We start from the raw sequence: 17,964 nt of genomic DNA on the forward strand, positions 1-17,964 counted from the left end.
TCAGGAGGCTGAGACAGGAGACTCACTTGAGCCCAGGAATTTGAGGCTGTAGTGAGCTATGATCATCTCACTGTACTCCAGCCTGGGCAACAAAGCAGTACCCAGTCTCTAGAATTGGAAAAAAAAAAAAAAAAAAAAGACAAAACACTTTAATCCATATCCTCAAATCTGACAAGAAACCACTTAACCCAGAAAGTTTTGGGGTAATCAGAAAATGCTATTATAGGTTTTGCTCATCTGAGACCCATAGCTTCTTAAGTACAAGGCCAACTACATTTAAAATGTATAATTTATGAGTTGTATCCTGCATATTGTGAAATGTCAGACATTAATAAAATGTATGTAAATTGATGTAGACGATATAAAAAAAGCAAAGAAGAGGCAACATACCCCACATATTTCAAAATCCTATAGTAATATATTTTATAATTTAATATTAAGTTTGGCGTTAAGCTTCCTTGAAGACATGGAAAAAAGGGAAACACACTGGATAACATCGTTCTCGTTGTTTGAGAAAGGAAGTTGGGTCTCAGACAAAATTTTGCCAGGAAAGATTCTTTCTAGCCCAGCTGCTCTTGAACCTGTGCACCTGTGATAAGGGATGCCGAACCACAAAGAGAACAGCGTGCTCCATAGTGGATCTGCAGAAGACACCGATAGCCTCAAAGCTCCCAATGATAAGGACTCATGTTGCCAAATATTCTCCTGGAGCAATGAGGACAGAACACATGGGTTGACGAGGTCTACTTTGGCCATGCTGCCAGAAGTTGACCAGACATGGTGGCCCATGCCCATAATCCCAGCACTTTGGAAGGCTGAGGCAGGAGGATAGCTTGAGCCCAGGAGTTTGAGACCAGCCTGGGCAACAGAGTGAGACCCTATCTCTACAAATAATAATAAAAAAGGAGTTGTCTATAAAATGTTGTTACCCCACCAGCCCTCATGGCTCTTTGATGTTATCCCTTTGAGCAAAAAGATGGTCCCAACATCAACACTTGTTATCCTTCCTGTGGCACAATCCTTTGGCTCTTGAGTCTGTTCCTACTTCCTTGTAGTAAAACCAGTGTCTTGAACCTGGAGGGAGCATAGTTAGTTTCCTTTTTGATATTCCAGGAGGGAACTCATTGAGGATGGGATAGAAATTTATATTCGAATCAGGAGAAAAGCTTTTAAGTCATTCATTCATTCAAAAAAATCTCGAGGCTGAGGCAGGATTGCTGAGGCCAGGAGTTTGAGACCAGCCTGGGCAACACAGTGAGACTTCCTCTCTACTAAAATTTAAAAAAAAAAAGAAAAAGAAAAATTAGCTGGGCGTAGTGACACATACATGTATTCCCAGCTACTTCGGAGGCTGATACGGAAGGCTTGCTTGAGCCCAGGAGGTTGGGGCTGTGGTGAGACCTGATTGTGCCACTGCACTGGGCACAGAGTGAGACCCTGTCGGAAAAAAAAAAAAAAGGCTTGCTCCTACTATGTGGAGATATGCAGGCTCTAGGTATATCATGGTGGACAGAAACCAGACATGGCCCTGCCTTCAGGAAGCTTAAGGCCCAAGGGTCCTGACCTAGTCTAAGGTGTGAGGTGGTGAAATCTCCCATAAGGAATTGGCATTTGGGCAGAGATCCAAGGAAGAAGAGCAGGGAACGAGGGTGAGGTGCGTCAGACAGAGGGCACAGCCCATGCAGAGCCCCTGTGGCAGGAAGGAAGCAGTGCTTTGAGGAAATGAAAGAAGGCCGAGAAATGGAATACAGAGCATGAAGGAGAAGACAGTCCAGGGCAAAGCCGGAGAGAGGGCAGGGCCTTGCAGGCCTAAGGACAGTGGGGGCCACAGAGGGCTTTTCAGAAGAGCCAGTGCAGGAGGGAACAGGATCCCTTGAGAGCTGACAGTGTAACATGGATTGAAAGACCAGAAATAAATATGGAGAGCTCAGGTAGGGGCAGCTACAGGAATGGAAGTGGAAAATGATGGAAGCCTGTACTAGGTGCGTTGGGGTAGGGATGGAAAAAATAAGTGAACCAGGATGTATTCATGAGGGAAAGTAAACAGAACTTGATGATTGTTAGTGAAGAAGAGGGAGGTGCCACAATGATTTGCCAGTTTGCTAACTGAGCTTAATGGCGATGCCATTCACAGACACTAGAGTCCAAGTTTGGGAGGAGAACCCTGACAGCAGGGCCCCTAAGACATCTAAGTGGGCATGCTTGGTAGGACTTGGGGTTAAATATCCTCCTGCAACCCAGTGTTGTGTCAATCAATGCTGAATCGTATTGCAAATCTCATTGCAGGACTGAATGTTGGATCTTACAAACTGTTGAAACTTTATGATAAAAAAAAAAAATGGTTAAATTGTTAGCATTTTATAGGTAAATTTCAAAGCTTTAAGAAAGAACCTTGAATTTGGTTTCTGCAAAGAAGCACTAAAAGCACCCTGTGTGGAGGAGAATGATTAATGGGTACCCATCCTGTGTGAACACGTTTATAAAATTGAGTCACGAGAATCAGTAGCTCAGCTCTGAAAGCTACCAAGACAACAGGGAGACAGGCATGGGCTGACATGCTCCTAACCAGACCCTACACACTGAATGGTGGTGGTGAAGACACCACCGAGAGAAGAGCAGGAAAATCATCAAATGGGAAATGGTGATGCAGAAAATAAAACTAATTTTATATAGAACGAATATTAAAGAAATGGCAGAAATGCCTGAGTACTTCAAGTTTGATTTTTTAAAGTAGTCACAGGTGCCCAAAATTAGGTACAAATAACTACTTTTTATTTCCATCCTCCCACCTTATCCCTTGGTTCTCAGCTGGCCTGGCTAAGAGGGAAGGAAAACTCCCTTCTCCTCAAGCCTCCTCCTCTTTCTGTCTTGGGCATTCACCTGTGAGTCAGCCTAGACAAGGCCAAGGGAAACGGAGGGGCAAGAATGTGCTCCCATCACTCCTGGGATCTCAGCCGAGGGAAACAGGAAGCAGCATGTTTTCTCTGCCCTACACACTTTCATCCCTATTACGTGTGCATAGAGCCCCCAGAGAAAAATGCAATTTGGTAGTGACCTGATAACCACATTCTTGGCGCTTTGGTCCAAGAATGGTAAAAATCCAAGGAATGCCGGAGAGGGAGAGGGGGAGGCAGAGCAAAACAAAACACAATCTCCACTGTAAATGACTGGTTAAAATTACATTCAAGTTAATGTCTAACTAAAAAGTGGAAATTTGACTATCTACATGGGGTGCCTTATCTTTCTCATGAAGAAATAATTTTTATACCTTGAAAGTTTAGCAATTACTGTTAAAATATCAGAGAAACATTTCAAAATTTTATTAAAAATTTACCTTGGTAAGGAAGAAAGGTGGTGCAGGTAACCCTAGAGTTTAGCTGGTTGGACTTGGTTGGGTCACGAGGTGACTGGGTCTAGGAGGGAACCAGGGCCAGGGACCCACAGTTGCCATCTCCCCTCCTGTGGGCTGGGGCAGAGTTCACTGGCCTGAACATGCACCAGGGAGACCTACGGTGCATCTATGAATTCTGTTGTAATTGTTTGGGAACTGTCAGCTGCAATATCTTTTTGAAGTCCCACCCTGTTTTTATGGCTCTCAATGTGTCTATTAGGAAACTTTAATTCTGTGTACTCAAGGATAGAAAGCAGAGCTAGGCATGGCTCCTCTGAGCTCATCCTTCTGGCCACCTTGGCATTGAAACCCTTTCGAACAGTGTGTTATCAGTCACCAAGATCTTTAGCAAGCTGAAAATGCTTTTAGGACATGATAAAGGCTCTCAAAACTTACATGATAAAAAGTGCAGACAGTGAAGGTCAATTGCTCCTGTCTACCCTTTGCCAGTTGCTCTTTCCCAGCTTAGGGTAGAGCAATACTACGAAGTTTGGAAAATGTCACCATTTCTGTCCCTCCCGACCTGACTTCATTTACTCATTCATTGATTCACACATCCTGCATTCATTCACTTTGCATTTATTAAGCATTACCGCCGAGATTAGGCTGACCTTGCTGGGTACTGAGGATGTCAAGGTGTCTGAATGACAGACCTTGCCCTAGTTTGGCGGCTCCCACCCTCATGGGGGCAGACACCTCACCCGCAACCCTGCACCCCACCCCTCCCAGTTCCCACTCTCAGGGGAGCCCCAGGAGGGAGCCTTTTCCTCTGCCCTGTGAGGCTGGGAAAGGTGTTGACAAGGTGCAGCAAGCAGTTAGGCAGGATGAGGAAGGCAGTCCCCTAGGGAGGACCACGCTTGCAAAGGGAAGTTAGGAGCAACAGCTGGGAGAAAGATGGCTTTCTGTAGCTTCCATTAACCTTGCGGAAACCCCCCCACTTTGGGGTAGGGGGTGAAGGTAGTCAAGAACTGTTAGGTTTTCTTTTGGCCAGGGATATTTGCAATAAATGTCATTCCCTTCTATATCCAACGCACAGTCATTACCTAGGAACTTCCTCACTATTTTGTGGGAACCCCGTTAAAACTTAAAGTTTAAATAAAACATGAGAACTCGGAGTGCATGTTTAAATGAACTCTGGCATCCCTCATAGAGTGGGGCGCCCGAGTCGGCAAACCCTTGGCCCGCGGGCCGGCTGTGGGGACGCCACACGTACCTCTCAGAAGTGACCCGGATGCGCTCGTCGCTGGACGACTGCTGCTCGTCCTCCTTCTCCCGGAAGTGCTCCTGCACACACTGCTCCTCGAACTCGTGCAGCCTCTTCAGCTCCTCGTCGCTAAGGAAGAGCTCTGTGTGAAGGGAGAAGTGTCGGCCACGTGAAAAACAAGAAGAATCCGTTTCATGGCGTCAATGTGAATTTCACAGCCCCACTTTAATTAAACTCTCTTCTCTGCCGTTCCTAAGGCAGTTCGCCACTACTCCAATTGGTTTTTATCCACAAAGGAGTTGTCATACGCCCCAACCCTCTATCAGTTGGAGCCAAACGGCCCGCTTTTAAACATAAAATAAATAAATAAATAAATAAAAATTACATTTACTGGGAAAGTAAAGCCAAGTAGTATTTCCTGGAAAACTTTTTGCACTTATTTTTATGAATAGAGTCAAACGTGTAGCATTATTTTCTCATTTTCTTTAGATGCAACAAATTAAGACGTTTTGAAAGGAGCATTCAATTTATATAGAAATTTATAGAGTAGAGTTATTTTAGAGAATTAGCTCAACTTCTAATCTCCATGAGCTGGCTTTCCTAATATCAATTACTAACAAATTAACAAAACTAGAATAACATGGATACAGAATGAGAAGCCTTTTGAAAAGAACAGCAGTTGGAACTGAGTGTGGTGCTTTTCACACGAGCAAGTAGTTGAGTGAGATTTCTGTGAGGATGTCCAATTAGAACACTATTTTGAAATCAGTCCAACTTAGAAATGAAGAGCCCTGCACATACTCAATCCACGATCCCGTTCCTCTTGGTCCCCTTCTCTCTTTTTCCTGCAGCGGCCGCTGAGACGCATAATGATGATATAGATGTGGCTTAAAATGATCATCGGTGGGGGCAGGACTGGCCTGTCATGAAATGTCATAATCAGCTGATATCGCTGGAACTTCCACACCTGATTGGATATTGATTTTACTTCAAAGAAGGTATTGCTTTAAAAAAAAGACATTTTTACAGTTAGTTATATTACTTTTTATAGTGATTTCCCAGAGCAGTCAGAGTTACTCACATTTAAATGAAAATACTCAATGAGATGGCCTTCTAGTGCTCTTTAGCACTGATTCCTTGATTATTCAATCTTTTGGTTTATCCATCAATGTGGATTATCTATGCTTAAGGACATTGTAGTCATAAATAGCTAAGTTTAATAAATTGCTATGTACTGCTTTCTTGAAAAACCACACCACAATCTACTTGTATACTCAGGAAATTTAATTTCCTACATGTAGAGGTATAAGCCATTTAACTAAACGTTTTCACATGTTTAAACTTTCAATTCAGTCTAACAAGTAGATGACTACTTTTTTTTTTTCAACTGAATTAATTAGTTAATGTACTTAATTGATTGAAGGTTCGTTATTTTGGACATGGGGTAGGTACAATCTTTGTCTTATTTTAGCTTCCAACAGGAAGCAGTAAGTGCATGATTTCATTGTCTACCAATACTGGGACCTTAGGAAAGCCAGTTACCTTCCCTGACCTTAGTTTTCTCATCTCTCAAGCCGGAAGTTTGGACCAGGTTTTCTCCAATGCCCTGTTCAATTCTAAGATTGCATATTTCTGTGAAGGATTTTTCCCTCTATATTTTTCATCTTAGAAGCTAAAATTTTTTTCAATATTTATTGAGCATGGTCAACATACTCAACACAACATGCCAAACAGGCAGGTTTTATAAGAAACTTGATTTAATCCTTTAAGCCATTTTTTTTTTTCCCTTAGGCCATTTTATCTTCTATTCTATAAATGATCAGAAAAAAAAATGCTTTACCTAGTATTACAGTAATTGTAACAGCTTATGAAACTAATATTGCCTTTTGCACCTCTACTGATGAATGAAAAGCATGACTTGATCAAATCTTCTGTACCCCAGGAGACTTTCATCTAAGAAAATATTTTCATTAGATTAAAATATACACTAAAGTGTTAAAATACTAACCAAGATTAAATTTAAACGTATTTAAGTGTCAACTCTTGATTTTTGAATACATTAAGACTGATTAAGTTTGAACAAAGAGACTGCAAAAATTGGATCTACTTAAAAACCCTAAAGAAATTATCTGCAAATATATTAGTATCTTGGGAGAGTTCTGAGATTAGTATCTTGGGAGAGTTCTGAGTAATAAATAATAAGCGTGTGCTCATCGGCTGTGACACGTACTTGAACACAGCAATCAGCAGGTTCACCAGCAGGATGTTGGCGACCAGTAGGTAGCATGCCATGAGTGCTGGCGTGAGCCAGGCACCGGGGATACAGGGAGGAAGCCGCTTGCCCTCCTCATCATATAGGTTCTCACCACAAGGAGCTGAAAGAAAAAAATTGTTTTGTGCTTGCTTTTTACATATAATGAAAAGGATAAATATCTCTTACATATGTTTTTCAATACCTATTTCTTTTTTAATATGATTTTTTCTTATTTCATAAGCAATATTTTTCCATGGGAAAAAATAAACTCATACAAAGAAAAAGGTCAGAAACTCATATCTGCACTCAGAGATAGTCATTCTTTGTTATATTTCTAAACATTTTCCCATTTCTTTATTGTGGCTTTCAAATACAAAAGTCTTCATTTTTAAGCAGACAAATGTATCTTTATGTTTTTTCCCTTTATTGTTATCCATTTGAAAGTCATTGTGGCTTCTAATTATTTATGTTGTCTTCTGGTTGTTTTCTTGGTTTCATTGATACATTAAATTTGAAAATATTTTTGTTATGTCGTATGGGTTAGGGATTCCCTCTACTTCCCAAATTGTTTAATCAACTGTTTTGGTGCTGTGTTTGAAAAATAATCTTTTCCCCCTCTGCTCATTTGAAATGCAACTTTTTATCACAGGGGGTCTATTTCTCCTCTAAAAAAATTAGGGTGATCCCAACAGTGAATATATGGTTCTCTTTACTTTTTACTGGCAGTTTAAAAAGTACTAGCACCAAAAAACAAGAGAAGTATTTGAAAACAGTTTAAGACTACTAGTAATCAGCTAAGGAAAAGGTAATTAAGAAACACATTCCATAGACTAGAATAATCAATTCCATGTAAACTTACGATTAATTTCCATGGCGTAGACTACATAACAATTGGAAAGCAGGATTTTTGTTTTGTTTTGTTTTGACAGGAGGGGAGGAAAGAAAATAATATGATGGTTGAGAGAAAAGTAAAACAAGTGACTTAACAACATAATTGTTTTGCTGTGAAGAAATACAAATATTTTAAGCTTGGGAATTATTGATTCACACTTAGAAACAGTGATCTATTTAGAAGAATTACATACATTAATAAGTCTAGAAAATATATATCATGGATATTTATTTTACCATATGTCATAAGCAAGAGCAAAAGCTCACTAGTTAAAAATACTGTGAAAAAGACATGTTACTGGCAGATGATCAGGTTAACCAATCACACATTCCCTATATTCCAACACAAACACCTCATAAGCACAAATAACTACAAAATTATTAGTTAAAAGATCAAGAATCAAAAACCTACATTTAATTATGTTACTGAGAATAGCACAGCCTAAAGTTTACCTGTTTATCTTCTCTCAAAACCAATTTAATGAAAAAAAAAAAAAGTCCAACAATAAAAATACTACAGTTTATGCCTGGAATCCAGGGACTTTTAACATGTATGTATGTCTACCAAAACTAATATTCTTTTGAAACCAAATTAGATTTTTATGTTCTGGCTTACCAAGCTACTAACACACTTCAATAGTTGACTTTGCAATACTTGCAATAATGATATGGTCAGAATGACATTATAAAAGTTAGAAGCTACTGCATGAGCTGGTTATTGTCTAAACTAGAGGCAGTAGATATACACTGATAGCCCTACATTCTATATGAGAGGAAGATGATAGAAACTTTCTACTCCCAAATAGCAGAGCTCTGGAAGCAGCAACATGCTATTATAGCTGATGCTTTATGATAAATTACAACATGCAAATGAAAATGTTGGTCCTGAAATGGAAATGGGACTAAAAGTGCCTCCTTCACTGGCAGAACATTTATTCAACTGTCCTGGTGAAATAGGTACGAGAACATTTGAGCTTTACATTCCTTCAATCCAGAAGGCACCAGCGCAGCCTGCAGAGGAGCTGGAGCTACATTCCCCAGAAATCTGTGCAGGATCATAACCCATTTCCTCTACTAACATCCAGATTATTTTTGATAATACAAAATAGCACTCTAGTAGTGAAGATGAAATGGGTAGCTATGTGGAAAATGGGCTCTGATGACTTGAAGAAGAGGATGGTGGGACGTACCAGTTACTCTGCCCTGTTCACTAGTTCATTCTACTGGAAAACACTACTAGCCTTATCCTGGGGTGGGGAGATACTGGGTTGAAGAAAACTAAGCTATTGGCATTAGAACTGCATTCATGTGACAGGATGTCCATCAGGTCCAGCTCAAGGGAAGTGAGACTCTTTTGGAATTCTAGTGAATTATTTTTAGAATAAAAGAAATGACTGATGTCTGAAAATCCATGTTCCATAATTTGTTCTTATTTCTTTGTAAAATAATTTGATGCCTATGGTGGAGTGACAAATATTTTTTATTTCCAAATTAATACATGCTCTTCCATTAATTTGGAACTGATCATCTGCCTCAGAAGCAGGGAAGAGAATCTTACTATGAATTCTACTCTTACGGTCTATCTGGTCTGCAAACACCTCTCCATAGATCATCCAGTAGGGCATGTAGAAGATGTTTCGGGCCAGTTTCCAAGAAGGCTTCTCCTCTGGATGCAGAATGGCTTGACGGGCTACTCCAAAACTCATGAGCACGACCAGCATGATGACCACAAAGTACAGCATGTCGATCATCTGAGTAAGGAGAACATTTGTCTCTCACTGTCTTGGCTCATGGGCCAAGTTCACCCTGGCTCATTATATTGCTCTCTCCAATTACACACTTCACAAATTCTTAATTAGGATGAAGAAAGCCTCTTTCCCTTCCTTCCTTCCCATCCCTGGGAAGGCTTTTTCCTACTCCGTGCAATGCTTTATGCCTAGAATGTCTTCTAGAACATTGCTAGCCTCATCGGCTCTTCATCCTTCTTGCTTCTCCTCTGTTATTGCCCATAAACACATGTACCTTAGTAACTAAAACTGCAAATGGAGAAAGGGAAGAATTATGAGAAAAGATGGGAGTTTGTAAGGGATACTAAGGAGTAAGAGGAGGAGATACCTAAGGAAATAAAACAATAATGAATTGAGAGTGTAGACCAACATTTATTCATTCACTACATAAGTGCTGAGTGGTTACAGTGAGCAATGCCCTGGTTACTGTGGATACTAAACTGGTATAATTCCTAATTTTGAACATCCCTTGTTCAAGATGGAGGACCTTGCTGGAATTTACTAAAGCATACATCCCTTAGCTCAAAACCACTTGCCCTTAAAGAATCCTTCCTAAATGTAGGAGGCTTGCTTTCTTCTTGCACCAGTCCTAACACTGAGGCTCTTTTAGGTAATGTAAGGATGACCTGCTGGTTCATTTTCAGTTTCATATTCTCTGGCCTGTTCTGGAGTATAAGTCATCATGGTCTAATCACATGAACTTCCTGTATTCACTCCAGGCCAGAGGGAATGAGCTGAAGATCATCTGGAGTACAGGTTGGGAATTGGCCTTGGGCTCCCTTTGTCTCTGGCTTCTACCACATGTTAGGAGGTTATAAATCAGGCAGGTTTTTTTTTTTTTTTTTTTTTTTTTTGGCCATATGTGCATTCTGAAGGGGATGTAGTCTCATAGAACATCAAATCCATGTCCCTGAAAATATGTTTCCAGCCATCAACAAGTAAATATTTTGAGACATCTATTTTGCTACTGAATTCCTATTGCATCAAAAATTGATGCTCTCTTATGTCCTAGGAAAGTGAAGTAAGCTCTTACAAAAAAAGGAGGCTATTTTCTTTAATGTTGCTGTCAAAATAGGCTCATTAATAATAAATCAGAAGGAATAAAAAGCAAAAGTAATTAGTCATCCTACAGTTGAAATATGGTATGGAAGAAGGAAGACAGTATATATTGAGTACCTGATATATATTGAGAGATATATGCATGCATATGTGTGTGTGTATACACACTATATATGTATATATGTTATTTATATATACACAGTAGGCCCTCAACTCATGTTTTTCTATCGGATTTTATTAAGTTATCAACATGTAGGAGAACTGTGTATCTTAAAGCAAAGAATATTTCCTTTAAAAGGCCAACTGCAAAAGAAAAACCAAATGAAATTGAAGGAAGCCATGCCCAAGGCCTGTTCTTATGCCCTAACCACAGCCAAAGTCTCTCTGGATACCCACAGGATGCCATTACTAACCATCTTTCCAATCATCATCACGTATGGCCCCAGATACTTGTTGACACCAAAGATATCCAGGACACGGATGTACCAGAAGATGATATCCACACAGTAGATCACCCGGCCATAGCCCATGTAGGGCTGGTTCTGTAGGCGAAGAATTGCTCCAATCATGAATGTGGAAATGGCCACGAGATCTGTGATGTTCCAGTACTCCTGAAGCCAAACTTTGATTTTCTGGCTGAGTTTGCCTGGTTCTGACATGAGGATCTGAAAACAAACCCCAGAGAACAATAAACTGAGATGCCGTATTAGAAGTCTTGTCTTAGAATATTGGAATGATAAGACTCGTGGAACATTCCAGGGCATGTTCTGGCCCCTTTCCTACTCAAAACCTCTAAACACTCTTCTTCTCAGGGAGAGAGAGATATCTAGAAAGGGAAATTCCATGGGATCCTCCCTATTCTTAGATTCAGGGTTTTACAAACTCAGGAAATGCCTTCTAAATTATGTCCTTCTGGCTGTAATTAAAGCAGCTGCATTTTGATTTCTTTTTTAATTATCTGGACACGTGCCCGTTACTCCACATTCCAGAGTCACACAGGACGAAAACTCTAGAGCACAGATGAGCCCCACGTGGCCCCACAGAGGGGCAGTCCACCCAGTGGAAATGGCAGAACGGGGCTAGGACATGTTTTGATTTGGCAAAATTCCTTTGCAACTTAGACATGAGAAATTAGGGGAAAGTTAGACCAGGTTTTCCCCTACTTGAGATATTATCCTTTCAAAATCACTGCTGCTTAAGGGGAGACTTCCACAGAGTAAAATGGAAGATATTTAGCAAGCAGCACGCACAGGCATGCGCAGAGCCTTCCCAATGGCACAGCTGTCTGTGGTGCCGCACTGGGGTGGAGGGTTGCCGTGCCAGGTGGTACCCCTTCAGTTGCAGAGGTCTTGGGGATCTCTGTGGTTGGGGCAGGATAGGGCAGTGGTTATCTATCAGCCCACACAGAAGGGATTCACTAGTTTAACAACCCGCGTACACCAGCTGATGGCCGCCCTCTCTCTCCTTTAACTGGGGGCAGGTTCCTGGAATAAAGAACAGTGTCTTGGTGTACGGTGGATCCTCAGCAAGGTCATGACAGCACAGTGATGGGAAAGCAGGCTGCTCAGGAAATCCCAGTTGCAGTACCTGCAGAATTTGAAGGAAGCCCCGCTAGAAAAGGAACAGTAGTAGAAGGTGGCATGTGTAATTTTGGATTCAGTGCTCTTTTGGTTTTTCAGGCTCTAGTCCGATGCCATCAGATTCCCTCTACCTGGACTAGGTTAATAATGTTTTTCAGTTCAGTGAAAGGGTCAACAGTTATTGCAAAATAATAGTATTGATTGTATATCAGTTGCAGAAAGGATATGAAATGGTGCTGTGGGCGATTTCAGTTCAAGTTGCTTTTTTGCTTGGGTACATGCTTTCTCTTTATAAGCATATTTAGTGAATTAAAACTTCTGAATGATACTGGAAAGGAAAGTACCCGGCCCGTCTTTCCTCTGCTGTCTGCAGAGATTGCCTACTGGGAGTTACATTTTCACTGGAGCCCTCTGGGATAACAAGAGTCGTTTGTGAGATGGTATCTGTTCTTTTTCAACACTGAGTTGAAAATCCTGTTCCCTCTGTTTGCAGCAAATGCTCTAGGCCCCTCCCATATCCTCTGGAGTTTTCCCCAGGAGGGCTTGTCCACCCCACTTGCCGCAGGTGCTGCTGTTAGGCCCACACCTGCACCCTTCTGGGAGGCTTGCTCTTGGACACTTGGAGCCATGTCTCTGGTGGGTACCAATGACTAATTGAGGTGGGGCCCAAAGGTAAGACAGACTCCACAGCGTCCAGTTCACTCAGAGCCCCCTACAGGATTAGGCCAAGGACAGGGTCCACCCGAAGCCACACCTCACTTAGCTCCTTTTCCTCCTCACTGGGAGCCCTCCCTTTATAAATCTCTTACACAAGAGTCCAGAGATAAAAGAGATGATATTTTTCCTGCAACTTTGGGCTTTGGACCACACTGTGCAAGTGTCCCTTGTATCTCTCTTTCTCGCTTCTGGTCCCAAAAAACTAAGCCAAAATTTGTACTCAGTTGTGGTAATTTGGTTTATCTCAAGTCGCCGGCAGCATTTGCTGATGCTTTCCTATGCATTCAAACCTGTTTTCATTGTTAAATATCTATATTTTGCCTCGTGTTTGGATTTCCAAGTTCAAGTTCATTCAAGATGTATACATCTTAAATACATGAATGGAATAAACTTGGAATTGTGAGTACAAAAAGTCCCACAGCATGTCTAGTTTGTTTTTCTGTGTTTGTTTTCGAGATGGACTCTCACTCTGTCTCTCAGGCTGGAGTGCAGTGGTGCCATCTCAGCTCATCGCAAGCTCTGCCTCTCGGGTTCAAGTGATCATCCCACCTCAGCCTCCTGAGTAGCCGAGGTTACAGGTACCTGCCACACAACCGGCTAATTTTTGTATTTTTAGTTGAGATGGGGTTTCATCATGTTGGCCAGGCTGGTTTCGAATTACTGATCTCCAGTGATCCTCCCACCTCAGCCTCCCTAGCAGCTGGGATTGTAGGCGTGCACCACCACACCTGGCTAATTTTTTTTATTTTTAGTGGAGGTAGTGTTTCACCATGTTGGACAGGCTGGTTTAGAATTCCTGACCTCAAGTGATCCACCTGCCTCGGCCTCCCAGAGTGCTGGGATTACAGGCATGAGCCACAGTGCCTGGCCCAACCTGCATAATTTGCATGAAATGTTTTTTCAGTAAGGAGCCATATTTGCATTTGCAGTCAGCGGTTAGTGGGCTGGGGCAGGCCTTTGGAGTAGCCACCTCTCGTATCTTCTCTAACGCCAGGCTCACGATGTAGGAGATCACGATCCACTCCTGGAGGGAAGGCCAGCCGTCCATCCGCACCAGGATGACATAGTTAAACAGCAGCAGGTAGCCCAAGTATGATATCTGAAAGAAAGACAAGCTGTTAGCCGTGTTTGGGGGAATAACATTGCAATCAAATTTTGAAACCCATTTTCTTTCAGGTTGACACATCTAAAAGAATCTTTGTTTCCAACTGGACTGACTCATTGAGAGGAAACCTTCCCTGCGCCTCACCAGTGAAGACAGAAGACCTGGCAGGACGGGAGGCAGGACGGGAGGCGTTTTATACTTCAGCATGATATGGGTCCTGACTTCTCATTTTCTACGTGGAGACGTATTTGTTGATGCTGTCATCCTCACGGGGAAACTATGAAGTTGCAAACATTATGATAACGGGAAACTTTTAATAGTTTGCTGGAGTGTCTTCTACATTCCTGGAAATTGGAAAATGTTACTTACTCCTCCCTGCCTCACAGATTTCCTTCCTGATTCTTTCCACAACTGGGAAGTCAGATGAGAGGACATGCAGATGAGTTGCCCACCCAGACACACGAGCTGACCCTAGGGTCCCCTCAGTTAGTGGTGGCATGTCCAGGATTTGCTGTGACCGCAGCAGGGCCCCTATCTCTGTGGCAGGGAAAGAGGCAGAGCTGGAGGTGGGGGTGGGTGAGGCAAAAGCGGGGAGTTAAGGGGTTGGGGGAGGACGTCTGAAGTGGATCACCTGTCCCCGGTGGTTCACCATGACGCCAAGAAAACGTCAGCTTCTGGGTCCCTCACTGGCACAGGCCCCTTTGGAAGGCTTGGGGGAGGGGTGCTAGAAGTTGAGTATTTGTAACTGGGCAGTTTTTTTTTTTTCCAAGATCCCACCTCCCAATCCTATAAATTTTACCAGGAGACAGGCAGGCCCCCCCAGATCCACTATCCACTTCTCTAAGAAAGATTAGAGCCAGGTTCTCAGACTTTGGGCTGCATCCTAATCCCTGGGAAGCTGTACAATGTGTGATGACTGATGACTCTACCCGATCCAGAGGGTCTGGGGCGAGGCCCAAGGCTGAGAGGCTTCGATGGCTTCCTGGCCCCATCCCTGGCAGCAGCCTCTATGCCTGGGCTCTCCTGTAGGCTGGGTGAACCTCAGGCCCTCAGATGGTTCTGACCAGAATTGATGGGCAGCAGTGACTTCGACTGTATCATCAATCATGGCTGCCACAAGGTTGGGTGTCCAGGCCCACAGCTGACCCTTGAGGTGGGCCCCTACACAGAGCTTTGCTCTGCCCCCAGTCCACCCTCATTCATCGCCCAGACCATGGCCAGGGACCCAGCTCATGTCCCATGCCCTTTTCCTACCTCATCACCAATGCAACCACAGCCCTGAGACCTGCCTGGCATGGGCTGCGGCTTGATGCTTGGGGTTTCATGAGAAGTCTCTTTCCTCCCGACTGACATGGTTGCACAAGCCACAGCATGCCTGGCCACCCCTGCTGGTACTTCCTGCAGCTCGGCCATTTCCCCCAGAGGCAATCTGATCTGCCCTCCTGCCTCCTCTCCTCCTCTTGTTAGCAGAGAGCCACACTCTGGGAGCTGTGTAGACCCGGGCCTCAGAGGGGGATGGAGGATGGCTTGCCGGCCAAGCTGGTCAGTTTGGTGAGCACTTCAGAACCAGAGGCCTGGATTTGTTTCCCTATTCCAAGAGTTTACCATCTGGATTTAGCCATGCCCTTGTAATGACCCCACCAATTTCATGAAAAATGCCATCTGTGAATTTGCTCTTTAACTCACTAGTCATCTCTGTTCATTTAAAAATAAAATTATAGTTCCCTAAGTTTGTATTGCTAAAAGCATCAAAAGAGTTCATCGTAAGCAAACAGCATGTGACTATTTTGCCTTATGAGATGGTGTATTTGGGACTAGGATGGCCATATATCAATATATCACATATATCAATATATGACAGGATATCAAGATCCAGTGTTAGCCAGAGATCTCAATTAGTCCCAGTTTTGTTTTCATAATTCATTTTAATTCAGTGAATTTTTAGATACTTTTTTAAGCCCTTGAGATTTTTCTTGATTCCAACATATCAAAGCATTCAAAACGTGCCGAATGTCAAATGTTTAGAAGGAGGCCTTACTGTGTAAAACCAGAACTTGACAATGGGTGCGTTATAAAATTCACAGATCTTTGTTCCAATGGGAATACTTCTCTGTTTTTTGTGCTCATTCTCCTCGTCCCCCTTTCTTGAGCCAGCATCTGCATTTGCGTCCTGGAAAACAGAGCACAGCACATGACAGGCAGGTGGTTAAATGGGAAATGCAAGGCACTCCAGCACACAGGCACCATTAAAAAAACAATTCCAAAAATGCTCTTAACCAGTGAGATTTCTCAATCCATAGTACAAGAAATCTCAACAATTTTTAAAACGAGATCACACTGATACTCTTAGGGTCAAGTGTGTCACTGACCGTATTCTCCTCTTCTTTTTCTTTGCCATCCTCGTTTTCCTTGGATGTTTGATACGAGAAATCATCATATGTGCGAAATTCCAAAAACAAGATGGTGGGAGGAAGAAGAATCCCCATGATAACCTAGGGGACATAAATCGATTTTTTAAGCTGTGGCAATTCTAGAAAAATTTCCCAGCATAGTTAAAATTTTTTAATTATGACCTTCAACATTATTCAATAACCTAGGAGCCCTGGAATGTTTATCCCTGGTCTGATGTTCTGTGACATGTGCTTGGTACGTTGGTAGAATTGCAGGCAGTAAAAAATTTAAGAACATACACTAAATTTTTTAAATGAATGGCAAGCAGCACTATTGGTGATCCTAACTTTAAAAAGAAAAGTCCTGGCTAGCATAGTGGCTCACACCTGTAATCCCAGTACTTTGGGAGGCCAAGGTTGGTGGCTCATATGAGGCCAGGAGTTTGAGACCAGCCTGGCCAACATGATGAAACCCCATCTCTACTAAAATACAAAAATTAACTGGGCATGGTGGTGCACGTCTGTAATACCAGCTACTTGGGAGGCTGAGGCACAAGAATCACTTGAACCCAGGAGGCAGAACTTGCAATGAGCTGAGATTGTGCCATTGCACTCCAGCCTGGATGACAGAGCAAGACCCTGTCTCAAAAACAAAACAAAACAAAACAAAGTCCTTACATGAAAGTTCAAGGAAGGCAAATCTTTACATTAAAATATAATAATATAAATAAAATATAATACCTCTAGTGAAGTTGGCCAAAAGTATTTTATATAGAACTACCTTTGATATAAATGAGATTATGTGAACTAAGAGTTGCAAGGCTAATGTGACTCACAAAAGAAGGACTAACATGGGCTCAGCCTAGACGACAAAAGGATGCCCGAATGCCCAGGCTCATAGACAGAAAACATGCTTCCATTTATTTATTTATTTATTTAGAGACAAGGTCTTGCTTGGTTGCCTGGGTTGGAGTGCAGTGGCACAATCATGGCTAGCTGCATTCTTGATCTTCTGGGCTCAAGTGATTTTCCCATCTCAGTCTCCTGAGTAGCTGGGACTACAGGTGTGCACCACCATACCTGGCTAATTTTTTTTTTTTTTTTTTTTTTTTTTTGAGACAGAATCTCACTCTGTCGCCCAGACTGGAGTGTAGTGGCATGATCTCGGCTCACTGCAAGCTCCGCCTCCCGGGTTCACACCATTCTCCTGTCTAAGCCTCCCGAGTAGCTGGGACTACAGGCATCTGCCACCACACCCGGCTAATTTTTTGTATTTTTAGTAGAGATGGGGTTTCACCGTGTTAGCCAGGATGGTCTCGATCTCCCGACCTCGTGATCCGCCCACCTCTGCCTCAGAAAATGCTGGGATTACAGGCCTGAGCCACCACGACCGGCCTACCTGGCTAATTAAAAAAAAATTTTTTTTTTATAGAGATGGGGTTTCACTATGTTGCCCAGGCTAGCCCTGTACTCCTGGGCTCCAGTGATCCTCCTGCCTTGGCCTCCCAAAGTGTTTGGATTGCAGGCGTGAGCCCCCATGCCCGGCTGCGCTTCCCTTTTTGTCAGCGCTTTTCCACATTCTACCA

The 17,964-nt window shown here is 42.6% G+C and overlaps 1 protein-coding gene across 1 annotated transcript in view; it reads right to left on the bottom strand.

Annotated features, from left to right (window-relative positions):
- The window catches only part of TRPM1 (transient receptor potential cation channel subfamily M member 1), a gene marked incomplete at its 5' end in the record, with an annotated part of 74,411 nt that overhangs the window by 20,503 nt on the left and 35,944 nt on the right, over nt 1-17,964 (bottom strand). Inside the window, 9 exons of the mRNA XM_073011945.1 lie at nt 4,605-4,737; nt 5,397-5,599; nt 6,826-6,970; nt 7,709-7,729; nt 9,317-9,491; nt 11,000-11,251; nt 13,854-13,982; nt 16,027-16,158; nt 16,358-16,480. Of these exons, the coding sequence (XP_072868046.1) occupies nt 4,605-4,737; nt 5,397-5,599; nt 6,826-6,970; nt 7,709-7,729; nt 9,317-9,491; nt 11,000-11,251; nt 13,854-13,982; nt 16,027-16,158; nt 16,358-16,480 (1,313 nt within the window). The remainder of the gene's footprint in view (nt 1-4,604; nt 4,738-5,396; nt 5,600-6,825; nt 6,971-7,708; nt 7,730-9,316; nt 9,492-10,999; nt 11,252-13,853; nt 13,983-16,026; nt 16,159-16,357; nt 16,481-17,964) is intronic.

This window comes from Chlorocebus sabaeus, chromosome 26 (assembly GCF_047675955.1).
Source record: "Chlorocebus sabaeus isolate Y175 chromosome 26, mChlSab1.0.hap1, whole genome shotgun sequence".
Taxonomy (NCBI): domain Eukaryota; kingdom Metazoa; phylum Chordata; class Mammalia; order Primates; family Cercopithecidae; genus Chlorocebus; species Chlorocebus sabaeus.